General features: G+C 42.7%; 2 protein-coding genes across 5 annotated transcripts in view; one reads left to right on the top strand and one right to left on the bottom strand.

Annotated features, from left to right (window-relative positions):
- sycp3 (synaptonemal complex protein 3) overlaps nucleotides 1–15014 on the top strand; it is a 203584-nt gene that overhangs the window by 168894 nt on the left and 19676 nt on the right. For all 4 annotated transcript variants that reach the window (XM_063065678.1, XM_063065677.1, XM_063065674.1 and 1 more), the window contains one exon: nucleotides 2330–2428. In XM_063065678.1, the coding sequence (XP_062921748.1) occupies nucleotides 2330–2428 (99 nt within the window). The remainder of the gene's footprint in view (nucleotides 1–2329; nucleotides 2429–15014) is intronic.
- The window catches only part of LOC134355586 (choline/ethanolaminephosphotransferase 1-like), a 143196-nt gene continuing 129576 nt past the window's right edge, over nucleotides 1395–15014 (bottom strand). The window contains exons 10-11 of the transcript XR_010020129.1: nucleotides 3752–3877; nucleotides 1395–2435 (exon numbers count right to left, since the gene is read on the bottom strand). The gene's annotated coding sequence lies outside the window, so the exon portion shown is untranslated. The remainder of the gene's footprint in view (nucleotides 2436–3751; nucleotides 3878–15014) is intronic.

Here is a 15014-nt window from a genome sequence, read left to right as displayed (position 1 = left end):
CTCCTTCAATGTCAGCAAGACAAAGGAGCTGATCATTGACCTCAAGAAGAGGAAACCAGAGGTCCATTAGCTTATCAGAGTTGGAGAGGGATAGCAACTTCAAATTTCTCAGTGTTATAATTTCTGTCCAATCCCAACACATAAGTATAATTACGAAGAACGGGCGGCAGGGCTTCTACTTCCTTTGGAGTTTGCGAAGATTTGGCATTACATCTAAAACTTTGATAATAAATTTATTTTGAACTTTTTTCCAGGGCGCCAGTGGCCACAATGAGAGGGCATAATTTAAAGGTAATTAGATGAAAGTATAGGGGTACATGCCAGAGGTAAGTTCTTTATGCAGAGGTGCATGGAACATTGTGCCAGGGCAATGGTAGAGTCGATAGATTAGGGACATTTAAGACTCTTTGGTAAGCACACGGATGACAGAAAAATGGAGGGCTATGTGTGAGAAAAGGGTTAGATTGAACTTGAAGTAGGTTAAAATGTCAGCACAACCTCATGGGCTGAAGGGCCCGTACTATGCTGTACTGTTCTATGAAGTAGAGTGCTAAATGGCACCTAAGAATGAGCAAGGTGGTCATCATGTGTAATTAATGCACAATGTCAACTTCATTTTGGCTGCTCAGTGTGATCATTTGAACTCCACTTTTCAAGGTAACTTGAATAGTTTTTGTGTGATTCTCGTATAGAAATGAAATTAACACAGTGTGTGAGGTTATCCTGGTGTGTGTATGTGTGTTATTGTCCTGAGACACTCATCAGACTTGATTATAGAATTTAATTCACAATGAAGTAAAAGCAGTTTGAAATTACCTTACCAGATTTTGAAATGAGGATGAAGCATATACGGCGAGTGTTCCAAGTAAATGCATCAGCCAGGTGAATTCTGCCATGCTCAGGAGTGAAAGTACGAAGTCCACCAGTTGGACAATACTCATTGATTGATTTCCAGGGAACCCCAGCTCAACCACTGGAAGTTTAATTTCTCTGAATTAGACTATTAGACGTATGAACTGAATTAGGCATTTGCCTTATCAAGTCTGCTCCACCATACCATCACAGCTGATTTATTATCCCTCTAAATTCTCCTGGCTTCTCCATGAAACCTTTGATACCCTTAGTAATCGAGAATATTCATTGTCACAGATGTCTGTGGAGGACAGATCATTGGGTATATTTAAAGATGAGAAAGATAGGTTCTTGATTGGTCAGGGCATCAAATATTATGGGATGAAGACAGGAGAGTGACGTTAAGAAGAATAATCAGCCATGATGGAATGATGGAGCAGAATCGATGGGCCAAATGGACTCATTCTGCTCCTATGTCTTATAGCCTAGCATTTATCAAACCTCCCCCCCGCCCCCCCCCCCAATTTTAATCATTCCTAATGACTGTGATTTACAGTTTGGAGATTGTTTGAGTGATCCAACACTTTGCTATCTCTGAGAAGATTATGGGAAGCGAATGCGTACTTGGACAGTCTCAATGCAAAGAAACTCAGAGGTGTGTGAGGCTCAGGGGCATGAGGTGATGTTCAACTCCATTTGGAGAGTTCAGCGGTGAAAGCCTGCCTTGTCTGTGAGTGGGCTAGTGCTGTGTGGCTCGCTGTGGCAGGCAAATGGGCCTCTGTCTCATGTGTTGTTCCTCTCTTTTGATGAACGTCGGTGATGTTAGAGGATAGTATCGTGTTTTTGTGTTTATGGACTTTTTTAGACTTAGGGTTTTTAGATTCTGTGATTTTTTATGCCTGTTCTTTTTCTGTTTTGTTGTGTGAGGGGAGGGTTTTGTGGGTTCATGTTGCGGGGGGTTGGGAGAAGGATCTTGAGGGGTGTTGATGTTCTTGTTCCATTTTGTTCAGGAGGGCAGTTTGGGGGTTGATGATCAGAATGCCCTTCTTTTTGTGTGGGTGGGGGTGTGTTTGATGGTTGTCTGAATGACTTTCATTTTCTTACTTCGTTTCGTGGCTATCTGGAGAAGACTAATCTCAGTTGTATATAGATACATACTTTGATAATAAATGAACTTTTGAACTCAGCTTGCAAAGTCATCTGTGGCAATTGGGGTTGAGGTGAGAAGGTTTCTGATAGCTTGAATGGACTGAGCTTCAACACAAGAGAAGTATTTGAACTTTGAGGAGTAAGAGCTGATATAGGTTTGGAAGGAAGTGAGTACTCATCCAGAGTCCTGCCAAGTGATCCATCACAGGGAGGCTTTCTGCATTTCTACACAGCTTGTACTGATGTTGTCAATCTCCTGTGTATTCATGCTAGTTGAGAAAGAGAATCCTTCAGAGAGGATGTAAGTCTTGATGCACTTCTTCCACAGAACCTGTTTCGGCAGCAACAGAAGCTTTTCCAGCAGATGAGGGTGGTCCAAGGACAAAGGCTGAAGAGCATTAAGCAGTTGTTTGACCAGTTCCTGAAGGTAAATCCTGGAGAGGGGTGGGAATAGACAATTCTCTGAACAGTTCTTCTCTTTTTAATAAAAGAATGCCAATCCAAAGTACTTTTCGTTGAAACTTAATTCTTTTGCTTGTCTATTTCTGATGGATTGTTCATTCCAATCCCATCAGGGAAGAGGCTACGTAGCATCCATACCAGGACTACCAGACATAAAAGGTTTCTCTCCTGAAACCGTAAGGCTGCTCAACACCTCCAATCAGGAACCCAGCCCTCCACAGCCCTCAACCACCACTACCTTATCATTACCTGTCAGATACCTTATATATGAACACTCCTGTGCCTATTGTCACTTTATATACGTGCAATCAATCTATGTATATAAGCTATCTTATGTATTTATATTTTTTTTGGGACTGCATCGGATCTGGAGTAGCAATTATTTAACTCTCCTTTCTGTTTGTTTACTGAAAATAACGTTAAACAATCTTGAATCTTTGATCTTCTCATCTAACCATGCTGCTACATATATACTGTCTTCGGGATTAAGGCGGTGCTACTGAAGACGGGTGTTTCATAAAGCAAGAGTTACAACTATATACTTTAGTAATAGCACTTTTTTTGTGGAAAATTGTGGTAAATCACCTCAAACAATGAAGAGGTAAGTGAAGGCAAGGCTGATTTAAGGGTTGAGGCATGTGAGTGTGATACAAAGTTGGAGCGAGGTCGAGACATGTTTGAGGAGAAGTGGTCGGATCAAGGTCAAAACGTGGTTGAGACGGAGTCGGGATGGAGGAGTTTTGGAGCCCGTCCACCTAAATTGAAAGAGAGGTTGGATCGCTCTAAACACCGAGTCAATTTGGAAAGGTTGGGTACAGGTTGGAACGTGGCGGCAGGTCCAGGTCCAGAGCATATTAAAACGACAGGGCCCAGGTCCTAGTGCAAGAGATGACCAGTTGTTTGGACAGTTTAAATGCGGGCTGATGCCAGGTGTCAGGACCAGAGACAAGGGTCAAGCCGGTTCTCCTTGCTGCTCCATGACATTTACTCTGCTCTCTGCGAACCTGAGGCTTTGGCCTGCTCCGTGCTTTTTGTCTGCAAGCTCTGTTTTGCTCCGCTGTGTGGTGAACTGAGGCTGAGGATGTGGGCCTGTTCCAGGCTTCGTATCTATGGACTCACTTTAGTTTTGAATGTTGTTACTTGCTTTTATTGTTTGCACGATTTGTGTTTTTTTCCTCTATGTGCATTGGGTGTTTGTTAGCTTTTTTTAATGGGTTCTTTTAGAATTCTTGTTTGTGGCTGCCTGTTAGGAGATAAATCTCAAGGTTGTATAATTTTTGTAGCTCACCTTATTGCGATGCTGTTCTTCCTGTATACGGTTGTCGGGATGCAGATAAGGCTAGGCATCCACAGCATGGAGGTGATTTTTCCAAGGTCTTATGCAGCGTTTCTACAAAAATCTATCAGCCTCCAACTTAAATATAAAGGAGAGTGAAGTGATTGTTACTGTGAATCCGATGCAGCATAAAAAACACAATAAGCTTAAGAAGATAATAAAGCCATTATAAAAGTACAGGTAATTAGTGTATGTACATAAACTGATTTTATGTATGTAAAGTGTCTCTGTATCTGTACATAAAGTAACTAACAGTTGTATCTGCATATAAGGTGACTGACAGGAAATGATAAAGTAGTGGGGTGGGTCAATGGATGTTTGAAATTGCAGATTCATATGTATTTATCTCATGTACATTGAAACATACATCGAAAAATGTGTCATTTGTGTTAGCAACCAATGCACCCAAGGGTGTGCTGGGGGCTACACATTCCAGTGCAAACATAGCATCTTACTGTGTTAAATAAAGAATGGTTGTGGAAAATTATCATAACACTAAAGGGCCGGTGTGGGAAAATAGTTTCTTTTCCAGAGGACTCTGACATCTAACTTTATTAGCCTTTCTGTATTATCCACACAAGGTTGCTTAACAAGATAAAATCCTATGGTGTTACAGAAAGGATACTGCATGGATAAAGGACTGGCTGACAGGAGGCAACGAGTGTGAATAAAAGGGGCCTTTTCTGGTTGGCTGCCAGTGACTAGTGGTGTTCCTCAGGGGTCAGTACTGGGACCGTTACTTTTCACATTGTTTGTCAATGATTTAGATAATGGAATCGATGCCTTTGTGGCAAAGGTTGCGGATGATACAAAGATAGGTGGAGGGGTAGGTAGTGTTGAGGAAGCAATACGATTGCAGCAGGACCGAGACAAATTGGAAGAATGGACAAAAATGTGGCAAATGGAATACAGTGTTGGGAAACGTATGATAATGCATTTTGGTAAAAGGAACAATAGTGAACAAAAGGAACAACAATTATCTAAATAGGGAGAAGGTTCAAACATTAGAGGTGCAGGAAGACTTATGAATCCTCTGCAAGACTCCAAGAAGATTAATTTATAGGTTGAGTTTGTGGTAAAGAAGGCAAATGCAATGTTGACATTTATTTCAAGGGGAATAGAATATAAAGGCAGGGAGATAATGCTGAGCCTTTATAAGACACTAGTCAGGACACACTTGGAGTATTGTCAACAATTTTGGCCCCTTATCTCAGAAAGGATGTGTTTTCATTGGAGAGAGTCCAGAGGAAGTTCATGAGGATGATTCCAGGAATGAAGGGATTAAAATATGAGGAGCTTTTGGCAGCTTTGGGCCTGTACTCACAGGAATTTAGAAGAATGTGTGGGGATCGAGAATCATAGAAACATAGAAAACCTACAGCACAATACAGGCCCTTCGGCCCACAGAGTTGTGCTGAACATGTCCCTACCTTAGAAATTACTAGGCTTACCTATAGTCCTCCATTTTTCTAAGCTTCATGTACCTATCCAAAAGTCTCTTAAAAGACCCTATCGTATCCGCCTCCACCACCGTTGCCGGCAGCCCATTCCACACACTCACCACTCTCGGAGCAGAAAACTTACCCCTGACATCTCCTCTGTACCTACTCCCCAGCACCTTAAACCTGTGTCCTGTTATGGCAACCATTTCAGCTCTGGGAAAAAGCCTCTGACTATCCACACGATCAATGCCTCTCATCATCTTATACACCTCTATCAGGTCACCTCTCATCCTCCGTCGCTCCAAGGAGAAAAGGCCAAGTTCACTCAACCTATTCTCATAAGGCATACTCCCCAATCCAGGCAACATCCTTGTATATCTCCTCTGCACCCTTTCTATGGCTTCCACATCCTTCCTGTGGTGAGGCGACCAGAACTGAGTGGGGTCTGACCAGGGTCCTATATAGCTGCACCATTACCTCTGGGTTCCAAATTCAATTCCACGATTGATGAAGGCCAATACACCGTATGCCTTCTGAACCACAGAGTCAACCTGTGCAGCTGCTTTGAGTGTCCTCTTGACTTGGATCCCAAGATCCCTTTGATACTCCACACTGCCAAGAGTCTTACCATTAATACTATATTCTGCCATCATATTTGACCTACCAAAATAAACCACTTCACACTTATCTGGGTTGAACTCCATCTGCCACTTCTCAGTCCAGTTTTGCATCCTGTCAATGTCCCGCTGTAACCTCTGACAGCCCTCCACATTATCCACAACACCTCCAACCTTTGTTTCATCAGCAAACTTACTAACCCATCCCTCCACTTCCTCATTCAGGTCACTTATAAAACTCACGAAGAGCAAGGGTCCCAGAATAGATCCCTGAGGCACACCACTGGTGATCGACCTCCATGCAGAATATGATCTGTCTACAACCACTCTTTGCCTTCTGTGGGCAAGCCAGTTCTGGATCCACAAAGTGATGTCCTCTTGGATCCCATGCCTCCTTACTTTCTCAATAAGCCTTGCATGGGGTACCTTATCAAATGCCTTGTTGAAATCCATACACACCACATCTACTGCTCTTCCTTCATCAATGTGTTTAGTCACATTGTCAAAAAATTGAATCAGGCTCGTAAGGCTCGACTTGCCCTTGACAAAGCTATGCTGAGTATTCCTAATTATATTGTACCTCTCCAAATATTCATAAATCCTGCCTCTCAGCATCTTCTCCATCAAATTACCAACCACTGAGGTAAGACTCGCTGGTCTTTAATTTCCTGGGCTATCTCTACTCCCTTTCTTGAATAAAGGAACAACATCCGCAACCCTCTAATACTCTGGAACCTTTCCCGTCCCCATTGATGATGCAAAGATCATCACCAGAGACTCAGCAATCTCCTCCCTCGCCTCCCACAGTAGCCTGGGATACATCTCATAAGGTCCCGGCGACTTATCCAACTTGATGATTTCCAAAAGCTCCAGCACATCCTCTTTCTTAATATCTACATGCTCAAGCTTTTCAGTCTGCTGCAAGTCATCACGGTGGTGGTAGAGGGGAACTGATTAGGTCTGGAATCCACAAAAGAATCGGAGATCTTTGAGACCTTCCTGATGGGGGATGGAAGTATATAGGGACTGGACATCCACGGTGAAATTAAAGCGGTGGGGGCCAGGGAGCTTAAAATCATCAAAAAGTTTAAGAGCGTGAGAAGTGTCACGAACATAGGAAGGGATTGAACAAGGGGGTATAAAACCGTGTCGAGGTATGCAGAAACGAGTTCGGTGGGGCAGGAGCAAGCTGAGACAATAGGTCTGCCAGGACAGGCAGGTTTGTGGATCTTGGGTAAGAGGTAGAAACGGGAAGTGCGAGGTGTGGGAACTGTAAGGTTGGTAGCAGTGGATGGGAGATCCCCTGAGCGGATAAAGTCGGTGATGGTGTGGGAGAGAATGGCCTGGTGCTCCTTAGTGGGGTCACGATCGAGGGGTAAATAAGAGGAGGTATCCGCGAGTTGTCACTGTGCCTTGGCAACGTAGAGGTCAGTACGCCAGACAACAACAGCATCCTTCCCCCCCTATCGGCGGGTTTAATAGTAAGGTTAGGATTAGTGCAGAGGGAGTGGAGAGCAGAGCGTTCGGAAGGAGTAAGGTTGGAATGGGAACAAGGTGCGGTGAAGTCGAGACGGTTGATGTCCCGTCGGCAGTTAGCAATAAAGAGATCCAGAGCAGGCAGAAGACCAGAGCGAGGTTTCCATGAAGAGGAGGAGGGTTGAAGACGGGAGAAGGGGTCATCGGTGGGGGTGGAAGAGTCCTTGCCAAAGAAGTAGGCTCGGAAATGGAGATGGCAGAAGAAGAGTTCCGCGTCATGGTGAACACAGAACTCGCTGAGGTGTGGGCGAAGGGGGACAAAGGTGAGGCCTTTACTGAGGCCCCTCCCCCTTTTCCTTCTCCCTGGGCCTCCTGTCCCATGGTCCTCTCATATCCCTTTTGCTAATCACCTGTCCAGCTCTTGGCTCCATCCCTCCCCCTCCTGTCTTCTCCTATCATTTTGGATTTCCCCCTCCCCCTCCCACTTCCAAATCTCTTACTAGCTCTTCCTTCAGTTAGTCCTGAAGAAGGGTCTCGGCCCGAAATGTTGACTGTACCTTTTCCTAGAGATGCTGCTTGGCCTGCTGCGTTCACCAGCAACTTTGATGTGTGTTGCTTGAAAGATGGCAGATGGAGTTTAATGCTGAAAAATGTGAGGTGCTACATTTTGGTGGGACTAATCAAAATAGGACATACATGGTAAATAGTAGGGCATTGAAGAATGCAGTAGAACAGAGGGATCTAGGAATAATGGTACATAATTCCCTGAAGGTGGAATCTCATGTGGATAGGGTGGTGAAGAAAGCTTTTGGTATGCTGGCCTTTATAAATCAGAGCATTGAGTATAGGAGTTGGGATATAATGTTGAAATTGTATAAGGCATTGGTAAGGCCAAATTTGGAGTATTGTGTACAGTTCTGGTCACCGAATTATAGGAAAGATGTCAATAAAATTGAGAGAGTACAGAGGAGATTTACTAAAATGTTGCCTGGGTTTCATCTCCTACGAATCAGAGAAAGGTTGAACAAGTTAGGTATTTATTCTTTGGAGCGTAGAAGGTTGAGGGGGGACTTGATAAAGCTGTTTAAAATTATGAGGGGGATTGATAGAGTTGACGTGGATAGGCTTTTTCCATTGAGAATGGGGGAGATTGAAACAAGAGGACATGAGTTGAGAGTTAAAGGGCAAAAGTTTAGAGGTGACTTGAGGGGGAACTTCTTTACTCAGTGGTAGCTGTATGGTACGAGGTTCCAGCAGAAGTGGTTGAGGCAGGTTCGATGTTGTCGTTTAAAGTTAAATTGGATAGATATATGGACGGGAAAGGAATGGAGGGTTATGGGCTGAGTGCAGGTCGGTGGGACTAGGTGAGTGTAAGTTCGGCATGGACTAGAAGGGCCGAGATGGCCTGTTTCCGTGCTGTAATTGTTATATGGTTATATATGGTTAAATATCCCCTGAACATTTGCCACATTTCTTCCGTACTTTTCCCTGAGAACATCTGTTTCCAGTTTAAGCTTCCAATTTCCTGCCTGATATCCTCATAATTCCCCTTACTCCAATGAAATGCTTTTCTAACTTGTCTGTTCCTATCTCTCTCCAATGCTATTGTAAAGGAGATGGAATTATGATTACTCTCTCAAAAAAGCTCTCCCACTGAGAGATCTGACATTGACCAGGTTCATTTCCCAATACCAAATCAAGTACAGCCTCTCCTCTTCAATCTCATTGAAACCAACTGAATGTTGAAAAGACTAGATAGGATGGATATGGAGAGGATGTTTCCTGTGGTGGGTGTCTCCACAACAAGAGGCACAGCCTCAAAATTAAGGGGCAACCTTTTAGAACAGAGATAAGGAGGAATTTTTTTAGCCAGAGAGTAGTAAATTTATGGAATAGTCTGCCACAGATGGCGATGGAGGCCAAATCCATGGGTTAAGGCAGAAATTCATAGATTCCTGATTGGTCAGGGCATCAAAGAATATGGCGAAAAGGTAGATGTATGGTGTTGAGTGGGATCCAGGATCAGCCATGATGGAATTGCAGAGCAGACTTGATGGGCTGAATTGCCAAATTCTGCTCCTATGTCTTACAGTCTTAATATGTTTCCTTATTTTTTATATAATGTTCTACTCTTTATTATTGTTGAATATTTTTGCTTCTTGTTGCATGTTCCACCCTGACCAACACATCACAACAAATTCCTAATGCATGTAAATGTATATGGCAAATAAAGTTAGTCTTTGATCCTTGATCAGGTCTGGTTAAGGAACCCATTGTACCAAAGGCTCTTTATACTTTATACTTTATTGTCACCAAACAATTGGTACTAGAATGTACAATCATCACAGTGATATTTGATTCTGCGCTTCACACTCCCTGGATTACAAATATTAAATATTAAAGATATTAAAAATAGTTAAAATTAGTAAATATTAAAAATTTAAATTATAAATCATAAATAGAAAATAGAAAAATGGGAAGTAAGGTAGTGCAAAAAAAAAACACGAGTGGCAGGTTCGCATATTTGGAGGGTACGGCCCAGATCCGGGTCAGGATCCATTCAGCAGTCTTATCACAGTTGGAAAGAAGCTGTTCCCAAATCTGGCCGTACGAGTCTTCAAGCTCCTGAGCCTTCTCCTGGAGGGAAGAGGGATGAAAAGTGTGTTGGCTGGGTGGGTTGTGTCCTTGATTATCCTGGCAGCACTGCTCCGACAGCGTGCGGTGTAAAATGAGTCCACGGACAGAAGATTGGTTTGTGTTTTGTGCTGCGCCGTGTTCACGATCTGACACAAAAAGTACCGAAGCAGGTGGCAAAGTATGAGAGGAGAAGGATCTAACAACCCAGAAACCCAATCAGGTTTATTATCACCATTATAGGAAGGATGTCAAGGCTCTGGAGAGGGTGCAGAAGAGACTTGCCAGGATGTTGCATGTTGCCTGGATTAGAAGGCATGTGTTATAGGTAGAGTTTGGAGAAACTTGAGTTGTGTTCTCTGGGGCAGCGGAGGCTGAGGGGAGATCTGATAGGGGTTTATAAGAGGGACAGGTAGAGGTTTATGAAAGGGACAGATAGAGTACATAGACAGTATCTTTTTCCAAGGGTTGGAGTGTATAATTCCAGAGGGCATACATTTAAACTTGGGGGTGGGGGTGGGTGGGGAATATTTCAAAGGAGATTTGAGGTGTAAATTTTTTTACACAGAAAAGTGGTGGATGCTTTGAATGTGCTGCCTGGAGAGGGTGTTAGAAGCAGAAACACAAGAGACTTTAAGTAGAGAGGCTACAGAAGGACTTAGACGGATTAAGAGAATGGGCAAAGAAATGACAGGTGGAATACAGTGTCGGGAAGTGTATGATCATGCACTTTGGTAGAAGGTTTGACTTTTTTAAATAGAGAGAAAATACATAATACTGAGGTGCAAAGGGGCTTGGAAATCGTTGTGCAGGATTCTCTAAAGGTTAATTTGCAGGTTGAATCTGTGGTGAGGAAGGCAAATGCGATGTTAGCATTCATTTCAAGACGTTTAAGAGACAAAAAAGGATCTAATGTTTTCCCGGCACATATGGCAAACTCTTCTCATGTTTCTACCATCTTCTGAACTCTCCCATCTTCTTCAGGGATGATTTCTGGGCATGTCCGGTCTGGTGGTATTTATAACATCAGTTATAATTAATACCTGTACCCGGCTGGAAGCCCAAGAAGAGTTTGTTCAACTTTTAAGAGACGTTCAGATAGACACACAAATTCATTAGAAAGAGGTGACATAGGGTCAGAAGGTGTGGAATCATTGTGGATAGAGCTAACGAACTGCAAGGGTAAAAAGACCTTGACAGGAGTTGCATACAGACCCCCAAACAGTAGCAACAATGTGTTCTACAAATTACAGTGGGAGATAGAAAATGCATGCCAAAACGGCAATGTTACAATAGTCATGGGGGATTTCGATATGCAGGTTGATTGGGAAAATCCGATTGGTGCTGGATTCCAAGAGGAAAATTTCCTGGAGTGCCTATGAGATGGCTTTTTAGAGTGGCTCATGGTTGAGCCCACTAGGAGATCAGCTATTCTGGATTGATTGTTGTGCAGTGAATCAGAATTGATTAGAGAGCTTATGGTAAAAGAACCCTTGGGGTAAGTGATCATAATATGATCGATTTCACCCTGAAATTTGAAGAGAAGCTAAAGTCAGATCTATCGGTATTACATTGGAGTAAAGGGAGTTACAGAGGCATGAGAGAGGAGCTGGCATGAATTGATTGGAAAAGAACACTGGCAGGGATGACAGCAGAACAACAATGGCTGGAATTTCTGTAAACAATTCAGAAGGCACAGGATATATACATTCCAAAAAGGAAGTATTCTAAAGGAAAAATGACACGACAGTGACCAACAAGAGAATTCAAAGCCAACATAAAAGCCAAAGAAAGGGTACATAGAACAAAAACTTAGTGGGAAGTTAGTGGATTGGGAGGCTTTTAAAAAAAACAACAGAAGGCAACTAAAAAGTCATTTAAAAAAAGAGGATCCCATAAGTTTCTTCAGATACATAAACAGTAAAAGAGAGACGAAAGTGGATATTGGACTGCTGGAAAATGATGCTGGAGAGTCAGTAATGGGGGGGGGGGGGTTCGAAATGGCAGACGAACTGTCTTCACTATGAAAGACACTAGCAGTATGGTGAAAGTTCCAGGTGTTAGGGTCATAAAATGTGCGAAGTTACCATAACAGAATAGAGTGGTGTCCTTTTAGAATGGAGATGAAAGGAATTTCTTTAGCGAGAGAGTAGTGAATCTGCGGGATTATTTGCCACAGGTAGCTGTGGAGGCCAAGTCTTTATGTGTATTTAAGGCAGAGATTGATGGATGCTTGATTGGTCAGGGCATAAAGGGATGCAAGGGGAAAGCAGGAGTTTGGGGCTGAGAGGAAAATTGGATCAGCTATGATGAAATGGCAGAGCAGACTTGATGGACCAAATGGCCTAATTCTGTTCCTATATCTTATGGTCTCATGAATGTGAGGAAAATAGAGGGATATGGATATTGTGTAGGCAGATTAGTTTAGTTAGCCATTTAATTGCTGATGTAATTCGGTCGGAACAGCATTATGTTCTGTGTCAAATTTGTTGTTTTTTGGCAATAGTACAATGCAAAAACATAAAATTACTATAAATTACAAAATAAATAAGTAGTGTGAAAAAAAGGAATGATGAGGTAGTGTTCATGGGTTCATGGACTATTCAGAAACCTGATGGTGGAGGGGAAGATGTTCTTAATAGAAACATATGCTGCCTAAATTTTAACAAGAGGAAATTGGAGGACAACAAATAATAAAATAAAGTCATAGAAATGTACAGCACAGAAACAGGCCCTTCAGCTGATCTACTCCATGCTGAACCATTTAAACTGCCTATTCCAATTGAATTGCACCGGCACCATGGCCCACCATACTCCTACCATACATGTACCTATCCAAATTTCTCTTAAACGGTAAAATTGAGCTTGCATGCACCACTTGTGCTGGCAGCTCGCCCATACTCTCAGAACCCTCTTCAGTGTAGAAGTTACCCCTCATATTCCCCTTGCACTTTTCACCTTTCACCCTTAACCCACGATCTCTGGTTGTAGTCCCACCCAATCTCAGTGGAAAAAACCTAGCATCTAGCCCTCATAATTTTGTATACCTCTATCAAATCTCCCCTCAGTCTTCTATGTTTCAATGAATATAGTCCTAAACTAGTCAATCTTACCTTATAACTCAGGTCTTACAGACCCGGCAACATCCTTGCAAATTTTCTTTGTACTCTTTCAACCTTACATGCATCTTTCCTGTACGTGGGTGACCAAAACTGCACACAATACTCCAAATTAGGCCTCACCAATGTCTTATACAATTTTAACATAATGTCCTATCTCCTGTACTCAGTATTTTGATTTATGAAGGCCAATGTACCAAAAGTTTTCTTTACGACCCTATCTACCTGTGTGTCCTGCTGTTTGCTGTGTAAGACCTATCCTGATTGGTCTTACTGAAGTGTAACACCTCACACTTCTCTGCATCGCCATTTTTCAGCTCACTTTACCAGCTCTAAGCCATGACAGCCTTCCTCGTTGTCCATTACACCCCTAATCTTGATGACATCTGCGACAGGCCCGGCCCGATTCCTGCAGCACTCCACAGTAATAGGCCTCCAGTCAGAGAGGCAACCATCTACTACCACTCTCAGGCTTCTCCCACAAAGCCATTGTTTAATCCAATTTACTATCTCATCTTGAATACCTTATTGATCAATCTCCAATCCGGTAACTTGTCAAATGCTTTACTAAAATCCATGTTGTCAACATCCACTGCCTTGCCTTCATGAACTTTCCTGGTAACTTCCTCAAAAAACTCTATAAGATTGGTTAGACGTAACCTACCATGCACACAGCTATGCTGGCTATTCTTAATTTATCCATGTCTATCTAAATACTCATAAATCCGGTCCCTCAGAAAGGAGGAAGTCATATCAAAAATGTACAGCAAAACACACTGTGTGTATAATAAGAAGGCAATCAAAGACTTTCCCTAGACAGAAATTACTACTACGAGAGGACATAATTTTAAGTTGATTGGAGGAGAGTATAGGGAAGATGTCAGAGGTAAGTCTTTACACAGAGAGTGAAACGCCCTGCCAGGGCTGATGGTAGAAACAAATACTTCAGGGACATCTAATAAACTCTTAGATGGGCACATGAATGATAGAGAAATGGAGGGCTATGTGGGAGGAAAAGGTTATATTGATCTTTGACTAGGTTAAAATGTCAGCACAACATTGTGGGCCAAAGGGCCTGTATTGTTGTATAGTGTTCTGTGTGATGAGAAGAAGGAATTACTGAGGCTTGGATACAGAAACAAAAGTCAGGACTATGACTTGAACATTGCAGGATTTAAAATATTGAAGAAAGATCAAGCAATGAAAATGATTGCAGTAGTTCATTTGCTTCACAGCTCCAATGTTTCAGGTTCGGTTCTGAGCTGCAGTACTGTTGTGTGGAGTTTGCGTGTTCTCCCTATGACTGGGAAGGTTTCTCCCAGATGGACTGGTTTTCTCACGTATGCAGGCGTATTGAATTATCTATCTATTATCTATCTATTTATCTATCTATCTTATTTATAGATACAACATGGGCCCTTCTGGCCCAACAAGCCACACCACCCAGCATCCCACCTGTTTTACACTAGCCTAATCATAGGAAAATTTACAATGACCAATTAACCTCCTAACCTGTATGTCTTTGGACTGTGGGAGGAAACTGGAGCACCAGGAGGAAGCCCATGCAGTTTATGGTGAGAATGTACAAACTCCTTACATGTGGCACCTGAATTGAACTTAGAACTCCGACACCCTGAGCTGTAATAGTGACTCGCTAACTGCTATGTTATCATGGTGCCAATTATTTAATTGGTTGCTGTGAGTTACCCCTGGTATAAGTGGGTGGTGAGAAATCAGGGTGGTGCTTCTGGGCATGTGAAAGTAAATAGTTTGCAGGAATAGCTGTGTGAGCAGGCAGAGACTAATCAGAACCAGAAGCAGGTTTAATATCACTGGCAAATAACCATATAACCACATAACAATTACAGCACGGAAACAGGCCATTTCGCCTTCCAGACCGTGCCGAACACTTACTCTCACCTAGTCC

Source organism: Mobula hypostoma, chromosome 13 (assembly GCF_963921235.1).
Source record: "Mobula hypostoma chromosome 13, sMobHyp1.1, whole genome shotgun sequence".
Lineage (NCBI taxonomy): Eukaryota > Metazoa > Chordata > Chondrichthyes > Myliobatiformes > Myliobatidae > Mobula > Mobula hypostoma.
The sequence above is the reverse complement of the archived record's forward strand: the minus strand, read 5'-3'. Positions and strand labels throughout refer to the sequence as shown.